The 15,053-nt window shown below is 48.2% G+C and overlaps 1 protein-coding gene across 3 annotated transcripts in view; it reads left to right on the top strand.

The window, feature by feature from the left end:
• The window catches only part of Nrp2 (neuropilin 2), a 119,151-nt gene that overhangs the window by 46,816 nt on the left and 57,282 nt on the right, over positions 1–15,053 (top strand). For all 3 annotated transcript variants that reach the window (XM_015993914.3, XM_006975011.4, XM_006975012.4), the window contains exons 7-8: positions 1,121–1,276; positions 13,460–13,604. In XM_015993914.3, the coding sequence (XP_015849400.2) occupies positions 1,121–1,276; positions 13,460–13,604 (301 nt within the window). The remainder of the gene's footprint in view (positions 1–1,120; positions 1,277–13,459; positions 13,605–15,053) is intronic.

The raw sequence follows: 15,053 nt of genomic DNA, 5'->3' as shown, positions 1-15,053 counted from the left end.
CGCCAGTTCTGTACCAGAGCAACGTCTGCTTTTATGACACACAGAGACAGCCTTGTGACCCACTGACAAGCCTGTCCCAGCTCTGAGGCGACATGGTGACCTCTGCTCTAAGACAGATACTGCAGTGCAGACAGCAGGGAAGGGCGAGAGACCACTTAGAAACTCCAGGGAGCCACAGAGGCTCTAACAACACAACTCTCGGGCCATTTGTCACTGTCTCTCCCCTCTGCCTCTCAAAAAAAACCCTTTCATCTTGCAAAGCTTCTAGAAAGTTCTTTGTTGTGACAGTCTATACATGATACTCCCGTTTTCACCCCTTAATAGTCTATTTTTTCATTATAGCTACCTACCTTTTCTTCTCTACATAGAAGTTGCTGTACATTTTCTCGACTATTTCATGATCCTACACCCACATTGACTAGCCAATAAGTGCTTGCTAAATTGGCTTTCATCAGTTCATGCACACAAGTGCACACGGAGACTGCCCTTAAGAAAGACCGTAGCCAGCAAAGGAGCAACATCCAGTAATTTCCAAATGGTTTAGCCGTGGTCAGAGGGGAGGTGCCTCACAGTGTTGGCCATCCTCACGGAGTGAAAGGTCAGGACTTGGTGCATAAGCCTAATTACTTGGGCAGACTCTGCGTGCCCTTTGACCCCTTGGTGACCTGAGTGATTATAGATACAATGGAGTGTGGGAATCAAGGGAGAGAAGACAGCTATGGATTGTCACTTCTGGAGAATTACAGTGGATTGCATTGGAGTAGAGTAGATTTTTGCCATTCAGTGTTCCTTTAGGACCATTCTGCTTTCAAGGTCTGAAGCAGATGGTAGGTTAATGAGGGGGTCATAAGTCTAGTATTCAATAGTCAGAAGAAACTGAATATTATCCATTCAGATTTGTAAGTGGAAGGATAAAACTAAAAAAAAAAAATCAAGTTCCATTTCTCAAGGAAAAATGTCTATCCTCGTAAGAAGTCAGTTGACTTTAATTGTCCAGTGGAAGTACATAGTGGTGGTTACAAGCACAGACTGGCTTTGTAAAGACAGTGTTATTGTTTGCAGGAAAAGCCAGATGTTGCTGGGAGTCGGGGTCCCCTTACTTTCTGACTTCTCTTCCTAGGTGGACCTGCGCTTCCTCACCGTGCTCACAGCCATCGCCACACAGGGAGCCATTTCCAGGGAGACCCAGAAAGGCTACTACGTCAAGTTGTACAAGCTGGAGGTCAGCACGAACGGGGAAGACTGGATGGTCTACCGGCATGGCAAAAACCACAAGGTAGGTCGGCCTCCCCAGGAGTGGGTCTCCAAGGAGCTTCCCGCTGACCCCATGATGGGGAAGAGACTCACAGAACGGATGGAGGCAAAGGATACATTGGCCCTGAAATGTTACTTTTTTATGTTGGAGTGATGGAAAAACTATGGCAGCCCGGACACTGTCGCATTTTGCACAGCAGAGGATGAGCGGGGAGGGGATGAGTGGGGAGGCAGGCTTATAGAACGTTAGCTAACTGCAAACGAAGGAGAAAATGCCTCCCCACACTACACAGGACTCGGTGAGCATTTATGGCCTGAGTCTCTTCCACATGCTGGGTTAACAATCACAAAACTGCATGAAACAGCAGTTCAGGAGTTACTGAGGTCTGGGAATGAAAGGATGCAAAACCCAAAGAGGGAGTCACAATGTTCCTAAGAAGATCCAGGACAATCAATAATGAGGAGAAATCCCATTTGTCGGGGGTTAGGATCTGAACAGGCAATCGTGATTAGTGGGGAGGCATTGAACCCTCTCGGCCGGTCCCTTCATCGTCTGTAGCTCCCAGGCATGTGGTCCATGTGGCCAATAGGAGGCTTTTGTTGTACACAAGGATGAGTGTCTGGCACTCAGCACTCTTAAAACGCATGGCATTCTGTTTCTGCAGCTGCCAGTGAGCTTCATTTGGCATATGGAGGGCTCAGTGGAAATGCTCTGTTTTCACCTGAGTGGGGACAGGAGCCTCTGTTCCTGGAAGCAAGCTCAAGGTGATCCCTGCAGGCAGGTTGACGCTCAGATTAGGCAGGTGAGGGAGGCATCCTGGGCAGTCCAAGAGGCTGCTGACCCTCCCATGGAAGGGAATCAAAGGTGATGAAAAATAGGTCTGTCTCTCATCCTTTGCTACATTCCCACCAGGTTCTGGTCTGCAAAGATATAAATGATCAGAATAAGGCAGCTGTGACCAAAGAATGCTTCCAAAAGGCCATCCCTGGTCTCTGTCCCTGTCCCAGGGCATCATGCTCTTTAGCTTACACATACAACTAGAATCCTTGGACCCAGAAAATTCTGCCCTGTGATGTTGGCAATCTGGCATAAGACACATGAGTTTTTAAAGGAGGAGTTTTTGTTGTCTTTTTTTTTTTTTTTCAAATCAAAAATCGCCATAGTAACATGGCACCATTTATGTGAAAATATGGTTTCTAGTACCAGTTATCTTTCTCATATACAAACATGCATTGCTCCATGTGACCAGTAAAGAAAGTGAAATATTTAGCACTGGAAAGACACCCTCCTCGCCTTTACCTGTGAGCTAGGTCTAGCTAGCTTTTCCATTGCTGTAGCTCGGAAAGGCCAGATAGGCGTCAGAAGCAGTGACTGAATCAGCGATGGAGGCCAGAGGAACTCCCAGAGCTGAGTCCTCATCTCACCCCATCCCTTTTCCGCCCACTTTTTATTTCTCCGCCCACATTTTCAGTAAGAAAGTGCTCACCCTGGGAATTCAGCTAGCAGGTGAGGGCCGGCTGCCAGGTAGGAATGGGTCTTGGGGAGAGGCACGAGGCTCCCTAACGGGCTCCTTGTCCAGGTTCAATGACTAAGCAGCGCTGGCCAGAGGGATGCTGTAGCATAAGCTGATTTTAAAAGCACACAGATGGACCAGGATGCTATTTAAAACACCATTTGTAGGAAATCTGCTTTTGGAAATACCTTAGCCCTGCACATTTTGAAAGGACGCCATCCTCCTGGCTTTATCCCTGCACTATTCAATTTTGCAGGGAAGATCTCCCTGAGACTGAATTGAGCGTCCTAGTCTCCAGACTCATCTTTTACAATGTCCCCAGGTTGAATACATTCTCACTGTCTTCTGCATCCTCTTCCCACCTTTGGTGAAATTCCTCTCTCCACCAGGTGGTGGGTAACTTGAGGGTCTGGTTTTGGGCTTTGTGTTAGAAGATCAGTTTGGCCCACATAAAAGGAGATGGGACCGAGGAAACCCCCTTTCTCTTTCCATTAGAAATACGTTCTCCTGGTACTTAAAAATGAGGAAGGAAAACGGAAAGTCTGCCTGCCAATTAGGCTTTGCTTCTGTCCTCAGTTCCCTTGCCCCATTGACCATGTGGTGGGAGGCCGGGAGGCCTTCCCCTCCTCCTCCCCAGCAAGGATGCTCTCCGCAGCATCTTCGTTAACAGGTCTCCCCCGGAGAGCCGTGTTTAACGTGCAGTTCCCTGGGCCGCTGGGGTTGAAATAGTTGAGTGAACCATGCCAAATAGATTTGTCAAGTCTGCCGCAGTTTGATGTGATGCCATGACAGGGAGGCAGGAGGAAGGAGGGGACTTGAGAGCAAGCGGCAGCGAGGCTGTAGGGCGGAGCTCCTCCACCGTGGGTACTACCACCGAGTCTCTCTTTGTGGTTTCTGGATGCTGGGCACTGTGCCAAGCTCTCCGGGGTTCTGTGGTGGGCTTGAAAGGGAAACTCAGACAGCAGGGCTTGAGGAAAAAGCAGGACAGAGAAGGCGGCCGCAGCGTGCGGAGAAAGAGCTGGAAAACACCTTCCTTCTCAGGGGAGGGGAAGTAGGGAGGGTGTTGTGACCCTTGGAGCACAAATTTGGAAACTCAATTTCAATTCCCTGACCACTGTCAACACCAATGCAGCATATCAAAGACCGGGCAACTGGAGAAACTAGAGAAAAACAAGATTAATGAGCACTCAGGCTGGTGGGGATGGCTGGGCTAGGTCACTGCGATTTTCACCCTGGCTGGACAAGGCAAGGTCGAAGCCCGTGGGGTGGTTCTCTTCTTCCTGCTGGGAAGTGAGGAAGACTAAAGAACTCGTTTCCAGCCGTCCCAGCCAGTGAGCAGTTTCTCCGGAGTCTCTCTATGTTCAACAGGTATTCACGAGGCTCCCCCTGAAAAGCCTGATCCACGGTGTCGGTGGTTCATGAGCGCTTTCCTGGCAAAATGCAGCCTGCTTACGCAGACCACACGCACCACACATCCCCCCCCCCCCCGAGTCCCCACCCAGTTCCACATGCCGTAAATATGGAACCCATGATTTTCATATAGGCAGGCCCTCCTTATGCATATTTATGATGCAGCCACAGAGCCGAGAGCTCCTCCACCCGTTCGAGCTCACAACCAACCCATGTGCTCCCTCAGATTACACAAATTACTTCACATACGTCCCATCCGAAACCACAGCAGAAACTACTGCCTTGGCTTTTCCCAGCTGTATGAGTAGCATCCCAGAAACAAGCATGGCGTTGTCAGCACCGTGGTAAGAAATTCCGTGTGTGCGTGCGCCAGTGTGTATAATTACAGGTGCAAGTATGCGCGTACACACCAAGAAAGGTGCACGGAGAAGACTGGGAACAGCTCAGAGTCACCAGTCTGGGGTCACAGTCCTTCCCTCCTCTGAGATTCTGAACCCGTAATTCTGCACTGAAGGGACCGTCCCTCTGTGCCTGAGGAATGGAGCCATGACCGTTCCTGGGACAGTGGGACAAAGACCACTTTAGTTTACCTTTATTTTGCCAGTGTAGGCAGCCCTCTTATTGGTATCGTTTTGGTTACCTTCCCCTTAGGGATGGTGTTGCTGGGAATTCTTTTCTATTTGGGAAAAAAAAAAAAGCAACACAAAAAAGCGATGTTCGAATCCCCGATGGCCAGGTTGAGGCTAGAAAAGATAAGGTAGAATAAGCCTTGGGCCCGTGGCTTTGCAGAATCACCCAGTCATACGGGGCAGAGATATGCCGAGCTCACATTAATGTGAGGACAAGGGTTAAGGGGCCCCACAAACCCTCAGACACCGACTTAATTGCTTCAGAACTTGGTGACTTTTCGCAGGTGGAATTGTAGCTCTCGGAGTCTAAGCAACTTGCCCCAGGGACCTGAGGATCTTGGAGTCCCCAGAAAAGGCAGTCCTGGTCACCAGGCTGTGGCACCAAAGCAGATGCTCCCTCGGTCTGTCCCAGACCTTCCATCCATGGGGAAACTGGCGTCCTGGCAGCTGGGAGGCCCGAGAGGCATGCACAGCCTTGAGTCTCTGTTCACTGACGGAGTCTAAAAGTGAACAGTACAGTTGAGGATTCAAGGCTAAGCGTGGTGTGAGGAGTCTGGGCTCCATCACAGGATCCTGAAGATGGAGTTGAAAGCAGTTGCTATTTATTTGGTTTGGGCCACTTCCCTTCAAAACAAGTGCCCCTGCTTCTAAACTCCTCTGCCCTGTATTTATTTTCTTAATTAAAACAAATCATTTTTGTAAATCAGAGACTTGGAAGGAAAGAGAGAGTTAGCAGGCCACCCCCAAGCCCCCTGGCAATGCGTGGAAAGCACAGGGCATCTGCTGTTGATATCCTGAGACAGTGGACCATGTGGCCTTGCGGAGTCTCTTCCTAGCTCTGTCGTGGTGTTCCCAGCCACCCCAGTGCAGTGGCACCCTCCCTGAGGCTGATGTGAGCAGAGCACCTGGCCATCTGCAGAGGGAGGGTCCTCCACAAATGTAACCTGCACGCAGAGCTCTCCTTGAGCAGCAAAGCAAGTTGTCAATGTCAAAAGGAACAGGTTCCCATGGGATCTATATCTTAAAGCCTCTCTTAAAAGCCAGACCCGGAAGGGACTGAGAGAAGTCCTGAGGCCTCGCACTTGAGCTGTCTCAGATAAAAGTCCCTCCCAGCCTCATTCTTTATTGGGGATGTGATTATTCCTGCAATTAATAATTTTGAAGAGTTTTTTTTAAAAACCTCTTCGTGAATACTTGTCCTTGTTCCTTTTGCGGTTTGTCATTTTCTTGTTGTTGTTGTTGTTGTCTAAAGAGGAGACACAAGCTAGGGAAGAACATCAGCCTTCAGAAGCTGTGGATACAACTGTATGATCTAAACATGGTTCTGTGTGCTCCGAAGAGGGCAAGTGCCCTTTCCAAGTTCAAGTCCCCCAGTTTGTGCATCCTCCCTCCATTATGACTGAGAGGAGTCCAGTGTGCTGGGTAATTCAGTTTGTCCCTTATCCATTTGTCGTGGGATGAGCTCAGACCTTTAGCCTCTCCACTGAGGAAGCTTGGGGGGGAAATTTCATTATACATGCGCTTGAACCGTTCTCTGTCAGGCTGCCGTTAGCCAACTTCATCGGGGTCCCCTGGGTGCCGAACTGTCTCAGAGCTGAGGCCAGCCTGGCGCTGCCAACCATGATGCTGGCTTCCTTGTGCTCCTAGGCCAAGACTGTGCACAGAGATGCTGGAAAGAAGGGGAGACAAACAGAACCTTGGTGTGGCTGGGACTTGGGACTCACTGTCTTTGGCCATGTCCAGCGAACCTAGACAAGTATTGAGGGGAAGGCTTCTACATCTGGTGGATCCTTTGCTCTCTGTTCCCTGCTCTGTGGTGGTAGAAACTGGTCCTAGAAGAGGCACGTGGGTCGTAGGGTGCTGTTCGAGCTCAGTCCTTGCTTTTTTGGTTTTTTTTTTTTGTTTGTTTGGTTGGTTGGTTGGTTGGTTTTTTTTTGTTTTTTGTTTTTTTTTTTGGTGTGTGTGTGTGTGTGTGTGTGTGTGTGTGTGTGTGTGTGTCTTTTTTCTGCCCACTTAGGGAACTGCCTTTAAAAAAAAGAAAGTCCCCAGAGACCAGTGTCAGGAAGCTCTCAGATGTTGAGGACCCTCACCTCTGCTGAAGTATCGGCCTGAATTCCTCCCTGCATCTTTCATCATGGTGTATGATTCTTTTCTAGCCTGTTATTCCTCCAGCCAGGGTCCCCAAGTGTCCTCCTCTCCTCTCCTGCCCTGTCCCTCTCTTCCCTGATGCTTTCCTGTCTCAAATCCTGAAACCCTAATCCTGTGAGTAGGCTGTGTTCCAGGGCTCAGTGTCTCCATGGGAGAAACATAATCCTGCATTAAATGTGGAGGCCCCGCAAGGCACACACAGATGGGGATGTGCGCAACCCACCCACCCACCTCCACTCACCCCCAGAAAGGAGCAGTCTGATGACAAAAACAGCGTTACAGTCGGGGAGGAGGAGAGCAGAGGTCATCCCAGTCACAAAGGAGCCTTTGGTTATTAAAGGACTCCTTTACCCTCCCCTTCACTTCCCCTCCCCTCCCCGGCCCTCCCCGGCCCTCCCCGGCCCTCCCCGACCCTCCCTTAGATAGAATAGATGATAGATAGATAGATAGATAGATAGATAGATAGATAGATAGATAGATAGATATGTCTACACACACACGCACGCACGCACGCACGCACTTTTGACTGCATCTGGCTAAGTTCCCACATTCACTAGAATGAGGGCAGCTTGAGTTAAAACTTTTGCTACGGTCTTTAAGGAGGAGTTTTAAGAGAGAGAACGGTCCAGACTGTGATTTACAAACAGGACAGGAAACAACAAAGCCTGTTGCCTCTCCACCATTTCCCCTGCGGCCCCTCCCTCCACCTTGCCTGTTTGGTACAGCAGATTAATTAAATGGGATGCCATTCATTGATTAACCATTCAGTTTTATGTGCAGACGTGATGGGTGGTTGAGGAGAAAGCGTGAGACGGCAGGACAGGAGAGGGAGGAAGGCTCTTGGCCCCACATCCAGATAAGTTGCTGCCTTTCCTGAAGTGACTGTGGCTTCCCAGTTTCCCCCACCCTGCTTTTCTGGCCTGCTCTGCTCTCCTCACGTATCTGCACCAAACACATTGAGAAGGAGAGCTCTGGATGCAATTAACATTTATTAATGGGGAGAAACGGTTTTTAAGAAAGAAGTCCTCCGCATAAATTCTACCTCAGGGTCTAACATAGACGTCGTCTTTGGAACTTGCTTCCCCTCTCTTTGCCGTCCCTGGGGCTGAGAGAGTTCAGGTGTTTGCAGCCACCTAAAAGTAAACAGTATGTCTAGCCACATGTACGAAAGAGACAAGTAGAATACTGCTGCTCTTCTCACATTGGACATCACACTCACGTGAAGAGCTGCTTGCCCAATGAAGGGCCTTCCTCATTTAGAAAGCTCGCACAGCTACTAGGCCTGAAAAGTGCCTCTGTTCTCAGGAGCTCAACAACCTTTCCAGAATCTTCTCCTTGGTCCTTGAAGCAGGCACAATGACCTATAGCATCTACACGATCCCAGGCACATGGATGCCACAGCAGGGATGAATAGTGCATAGGATAGGGCCGTAGGGTGGGCAGCACATCTCCCTTTTAGGGGCCTGGAACTGTGCATCATTCTCAGCCGGGCCAACGCTCCTACCTGTACTTTAAAAAAAATACATAAGGAAGGCCAGCAAAGGCAAGGTGGCCAAGACTAGGAATGGGCAAGGAATGGGGAAAAGAGGAGCTCAGAAAATCATCACTGATCCTGCCTTGCTAGATGGATGGACTTTCTTTTATAGGTAAGAAGTGATTTTTTTTTTCTTCTGCATTATGTTATATAGTCCATAAAAACCCAAGCCTGGGGGCCATGGGCCTGGTGAAACTGTGCAGAATGCTTTTTTTTTCCCCCCCGGAGGTGTTCAATGACAAGCAAATTGAGGCGTTGGCTAGCAGCTGATTTACTTGGCAGGTATTCCTCCCCTCCCCCAGAGGCACAAATCAGAAATCCATTCCGTGCTGCTGGGTGTCAGATTCTGTCCTACTGAAAATAAAGCAAAGGCCCCCGAGAACCAATCGGAAAATGTTGGATTATGTTCAGAATTCAGCGAGGCACCAAACGGATTACCAAGCCACTTTGTGCCCTGAATTGGTTTTTGAACTTGCTTCGCACAGATGCCCTCGAAGAAAGCTGTTGGTTCCTCATAGCTCCCTGAAAAACAATACACATACATATATTTAATCAATGACCCCCAGAAGGCTAGGGTCAGCGCGAACACACTCCTTATCTTCCTTTGGGTGGTAAAGTAGCTGTTATTAGTATTTTTCTTTTAAAAGGAATAAAATATATATCCTCTTCAACGTCTGGCCTTTTAAGCAGTTGTGAAAATTCTATCACTGCACTTAGCATGTCCCTATCTGGGTATAAGACACATGAGCGAGCTATCCATTTTTCCCATTGTTTCAAACATCTCACTGCCAAGGTTTGGCTTGACAGTTTTTGGCCACAGGCAGGAACTAGGAGCGAAGGGCCTCCTAAACTTGAACTCTCCCAGTTCTCCGAAGGCCCAGTTATGACTTGTAACTTAGTTCCCACTCCAACATCTGGCCTAGGTAGTGTGCAGGCCCTGGAGCAGGTCACAAGGGCTGGTAGGGTCCAGTGTCTACCAGCAAGCTTGCAGTGACTTTATCTTCCTGAAGGAGAAATTAAGGTATCTAAGGTTTATTGATCTGCCTGTTGTGATTTAGTGAGTCGGCAGAGAATGGGGAATAAAACCAGTTTCCTGGCATCATTTCCCAGGCATACTACCTTGCAAGGCCTAGACTGGAAGCCAAGAATCCATCTTAGGGAATTTGATCAGAAAATGGATGACGGGTGGTTCTAAAACCACAGAAGCATTGAGAAAGTCATAAAGATGTATAATATATGATAGCATTTACCAACTATAAATAGGGGAGATGCAGGGAGAAAAATAGAGACCTTGTAAAGCCATTGGGTCAGGAGAAATAGAAACTGCTTAATATTTCATTAAAAATGGATTTTCATAAATTGCACTTTGATATCTTTGGACAAAAGGCAGTGCATAAGGACTAAGGCGTTGTTATTCATTACTCTTGGTTATTAATAATTTGAACTGTTATTGAACCAACACATCAACAAGGTATATCCTGCCTGTGAATGGAGCACTCACCATGTGTTCTGGGCACTAGGCGAAGTGAATTAAATAGCCACAGCAATTGCCCACAAAAGCACTTAGATTATAAGGAACAGTGGGTCACTCAAGTGCCCTTTTACAAAGTGGATGTGCTTAGAGAGGAGTTCAAACCGTGAAGACTCTTGTGGAGAAAGGCTTAGAAACTGCTGGCCAGAGAGGGGCCAGCAGGTCAGCTCCTGCAGAGTCCTCACTTACAGTGAAGGACAATGTGGCCCCAAGGGGGACAGAGATATTTGCCCACCTCTTGGTCTAATTAGCAGCAGGGCCTGACTCCAGGCTCCTGATGAAGCAGTGGGGTTTGTTTTGTTCTCTCTGCCTCACTTAGAGTGAGAGGCATGCAGAAATCTCCAGAAAGATGATGTTTCTTCCGCAGAGAGTCTGGACAGAGGGTAGACGGAGGGAGGTACAAGGTCAAAAGCCAAAAAGAAAGCAGTAAGGACCTAAACTTGGAAACGTGAAGAATAATTTGAACCCAAGTTCAAAAGAGACATTTTGAATCCCTTCTCCATCCAGAGCCTGGAGAAGAAGGAGCAAAACTGAATGACAGAACAGAATTCCATGTGAGACACACAGATCAATCATGTGCTCATCTCCCATCCTGACTGAGGCCACTGTAGGTGGAACGTGAGGGGTTTCACCCAAAGCTCATGGTCACATGCATTCTCTCAGGCTGGTGCGTCTGAATGTGTACAACCCCAGCGCCCACATGTAGCACATTTATTCCTATGCTGTCCACTCCCAAGGATACTCCAGCTGTGCAATCATTTTCTTAAGAAGGGAGGGTCGAGAGTCAGGCACAGTGGTGCGTGCCAGCACTCATGAAGCTAAGCAGGAGAATCTCAAGTTCAAAGCCAGACTAAACTACATCATTGAGTTCCAGGCCAACTTAAGCTACAAAGTAAGACCCTGTACCAGAAAAGGAGAGGGAGGAGGAGAAGAGACAAGATTTCCTGGGATTATCTGCCAAGGCTGAGAAATGAAGGAGGTCAGAGAAGATAAAATTGGATATTAAAAACACATAAAGCATGCTGTGTTTCTAAATGGTACCAGCATGGTGTACGTGTTGTGGATTAGAAGCTGTGTGCAAGTTCAAATCCTTTCAGCTCTCCAATTACGTATTTATGTGCCAACTGAAGCCACCTCCAATAGGAACTGCTTAGTGTCTCCTGATGGAGGCCACACACAGTCACCATCACCATCGGCGGCGGCGGGGAACATCCCGAGGTGGCCCCCACTGCTCACAGCACCCGTCTGAAAGCAGCAAAGTGTGTCATTTGCTGCTCCCCAAACAAAGCAAAACAAAACAGAAAAGTCTGTGTTGCATGCTGAACTCTAGAAGAACTGACTCATCTCTTTAGCTTGGATTCAGTTCCTCCAGCCCTTTCCTCGGTACTGGAGAATCATTGTCAGCACCAAGGAAGCAAGAAACAGGAATGGGGAGGCAAGGTCTTTCTGGAACCCCATTCTCCTCTCAAAGATCAGCATATCAAGGGGTCATGTGGCTCTCCTCACAGGTGCTCGCTTGCTCTGCACCCCCCTCCTTTCTCTCTCTTTACTAACTTGGTCTTGCTCCCCGACCCCCACCCCCGGCTGCAGTCATCGTAAAGGCAGCAGCAGGACCAAACCCGAGCAAGAGGAGTGGCCCTTCTGTGTTCCCAGTGTCACACAAAGCTGCAGGGGTGGCACCAGTGGCATTAGGGTCCTGCATGAGAGATCTACCCAGGGAGTAGAGAGAACAGGGAGCAGGATGGTTGAGTAGATTTCTCTCGGAGTAGGTTTCGTCCTGTGGTTGAAGCACAGTGGACTGATGACATCCAATTTCCTTTCTTTTTTTTTTTTTCTTCCCTGTGTGGAACATGCTACGTCCCCACTTCACTTGGTTGCAGAAGGTGTGAAGTCTCTTCCCCTTTACCCCTGTCATCTGTGGGGCATTCTTAACCGCCTCAATCTTGTGGCCTTAGCAAATGGGGGGTTCGAGGTTGCCAAATGATAGGGTTCACAGTTGATCGAGAAGAAAAGGCTGCATTGTTGACTGCCTGTAAGCTTGCGAGATAGTCTGCTGTTCCCAAGACCGTCCTACAGTGGGATTATAAACTCCCCGTGAGATCACATCACTAGTCTGTGACTTTACTTCTCCTCAGCCCATGATGGGCTACCTGGCCGTCAGGACTCCTAGCCACCAGTCAGAATGCTGTAAATTTATCAAAAGAGATGGGAGTCCACAAAGGAAACCGCAGACTTGAATGCCATGCATCCACATAAAGATGTGTGAGCCTCAGTTTCCCCACCAGTAAAGCAGAGGTTGTGGGTGTGGTATCCAATCATCATGTTGACAGCGTCTGGCTTCATAGGTGTTCAATATGCCAGTTTTTAAATCTCTCTTGTCCTCTTCTTGTCTGTGGCCTAAACACCTGGCAGGTACTGAGTGCTGAGACCTGGAGATTCTGGTTTCCCCGAGCAGGAGAGACTGCTGGTCCAGGAAGATTGGCCATGAGTAGATCTACAAGGTCCTGTGGTTGTTATATATATATGACAGGCATGAATTAGAAGTGACAGTTGGCTGCTTGTTTCTTCCATCCACCCTTACCCAGGGAAACGAAAAGAAATTCACATAGTCTTGCCCTACTTACTTATTTTTTAATGGAGAGCATACAATACATGAGGTCCATATGGCATTATTGATTTGGGCCATCTGGTAAACCGGGACTTGTGCCTACCATGTTAGGTCAGAAGCTACTCCAAAAAGCCTTTCCTCCCATAAGAGAGGCCCCGGTCAGCTGGGGACAGGGATGGATTTCATTACAGACTGGGGGCTACACTAAGACGGAGCTGGAGCACGGCCCTTAAGAGGCTGTCTGCAATAAAGAGCCGAGAGACCCAAGAAAAGCGTTGACTGACAGAAGGTATGGGGTAGACATCCCCCCTTACCCGCTCACTCACTCAGAATGGGGAAGTGTCTAAGGAACTAACAAAAACAACAGAGAAGGGGTATGCAATTAGAAAAGGCCCTGTAAGGAGCCCCGTGTGCCTGCAACGTGAGGAAGAGAGAGTGTCAAGTTCAAGCTAGTGTGTGAGGTCTGCTGGCCCTAACGGATGACATGGCTACCTCCCTTACAATGAATGTGCTTTCTTCTCTCGCTCAGCTTCGGAAGTGTTTTCTTTTTGAAAGCTCCTTCCTCTGTTTGCTCTCAGCCCAGAAGCAAAATATTCCTTCCTTCCAAAACTTTTTGCAACGTTCGCTTTTTTTTTTTTGTTTGTTTGTTTTCAAGTTAGAGCAGAATGAGAAATTAACTTTTTTCAGTTATTCTAAAAAGCCCAACAGGACAGAGCCACTGATGGTTTCTAGGAGCGGCCTGTGATGCTTTCCTGCCCCTCTCGATGACGGCTCAAGGGTTGGCCTCATAAACAGGATTTCAGGGACGCTGCTCTGCGTCTTATGTTGCAGGTATTCCAGGCTAACAACGATGCGACCGAGGTGGTCCTAAATAAACTCCACACGCCACTGCTGACAAGGTTCATCAGGATCCGCCCACAGACGTGGCACTTGGGCATTGCCCTTCGGCTGGAGCTCTTTGGCTGTAGAGTCACAGGTGAGTTGGGGGGCGGGGGAAGTCCCGACGAGACAGGAGAAGCAGTTACATTCTAGGCTTCTCCCCCTCTTTCTGAATCGATAAGATTGTACCATGTGACCGTCCCAAAATGAATGGCTCAAAGGCCCAACTCCTACCAGACTTAATCTTTTCATTCATTTATTCATCCATCCATCCATCTAATACGTTTTTATTATGCTAATGCTACTTCTACTAGTTAAAATGTACTGAATGATGATTTGATACCAGACTCTAGTCCCACAATAAGTGTCCTATCTTTTATTATTTTTCATTTGTATTATTCTTATTAGAACTCAATGGCATAGGTCATTGTCCTCACTTTACCAAATTGCCAAGAAGTGATGGTACCAGGGTTTGAAACTAGGTAACTTGAGTCTCAAATAGTAGAGACCAAAATCTAGACATGGTATTATAGACATAATGGGGGCATGACAGACCCAGTTCTGTGTGGGCATTTTGACAAGTTGGATGGACAAATTAATAACAAGCAAAATGATCAATCAATATCAATTCAAAAACTATGAAGAATATCCAGAAACAGGGCCTCACAGTCCTCGGAGTATCCTACAGAGGACTTGACATAGCCTGGCAAGTCAAGAAAGACTTCCTTGAGGGTGGGTTACTGAGGGCAGAGGGCAGACAAACCAGACATTACCTGCTGAGGAAAGATTTGAAAGGCTACTCGGCAGTAATCACTGCTTGCTTGTTGGCATAGTAGCAAGAGAACTGAGAACAGTGTTTGAGGATAGTATCTGAGGGGAACATGGTACTCATGGTCTAAAACCCAAGGGCTGTACAACGGGGATCACCAGAGTGGGAGCTGGTTACCAGCGGCAACGCCATGGTGGTTGGACTAGCAATAGTATGAATGTGTATCGGTCAATCATTTCCACTCTTTGAACTCCACCTAGAAAGACAAGTTGTTTCTTTGACCTGGAAGGGTCTTCATTGTCCATCCACCTACCTGCCTACTTCTCCTCATTCCATCCCTGTCCGGGAGTGTACCATCATGTGACCCTGCTTACAGTTTCTGGTTCGAGCACCCTATGTCTGCACCTTCTCTTCATCTCTCACGACTCTCTCTTGTACTTTCTACTGCCGGTTCTTCTTAACACCTAGGATGACACTGATGACGAAATTAGACTCAGAAAGACAACAGCGTAACCCAGCCCACCATCCATCCCAGAGGCAACAGAGTCAGGCCCTGTACACATTGTTGCTCAGTACAAATCCCTTGTCACCTTTAGACAGGGATCTGGCTTCCTCCTTGTAGGGACAGCTCATCCCCAAAGGCCTGTCTTCTGCCCCTTCTGTGCGGCTGGCTAGGCTGGCAGAGGATAATGAGCAAGAGTTTACCTAGGACTTGTGATGCATTTGCTCCCCACCCCCACCCCCCATTCACTCCATGAAGACCCCGCACTGAGGCTT

The sequence above is a fragment of the Peromyscus maniculatus genome, chromosome 13, assembly GCF_049852395.1.
Source record: "Peromyscus maniculatus bairdii isolate BWxNUB_F1_BW_parent chromosome 13, HU_Pman_BW_mat_3.1, whole genome shotgun sequence".
NCBI lineage: Eukaryota > Metazoa > Chordata > Mammalia > Rodentia > Cricetidae > Peromyscus > Peromyscus maniculatus.
This window is presented reverse-complemented; position numbering and strand designations above follow the sequence as displayed.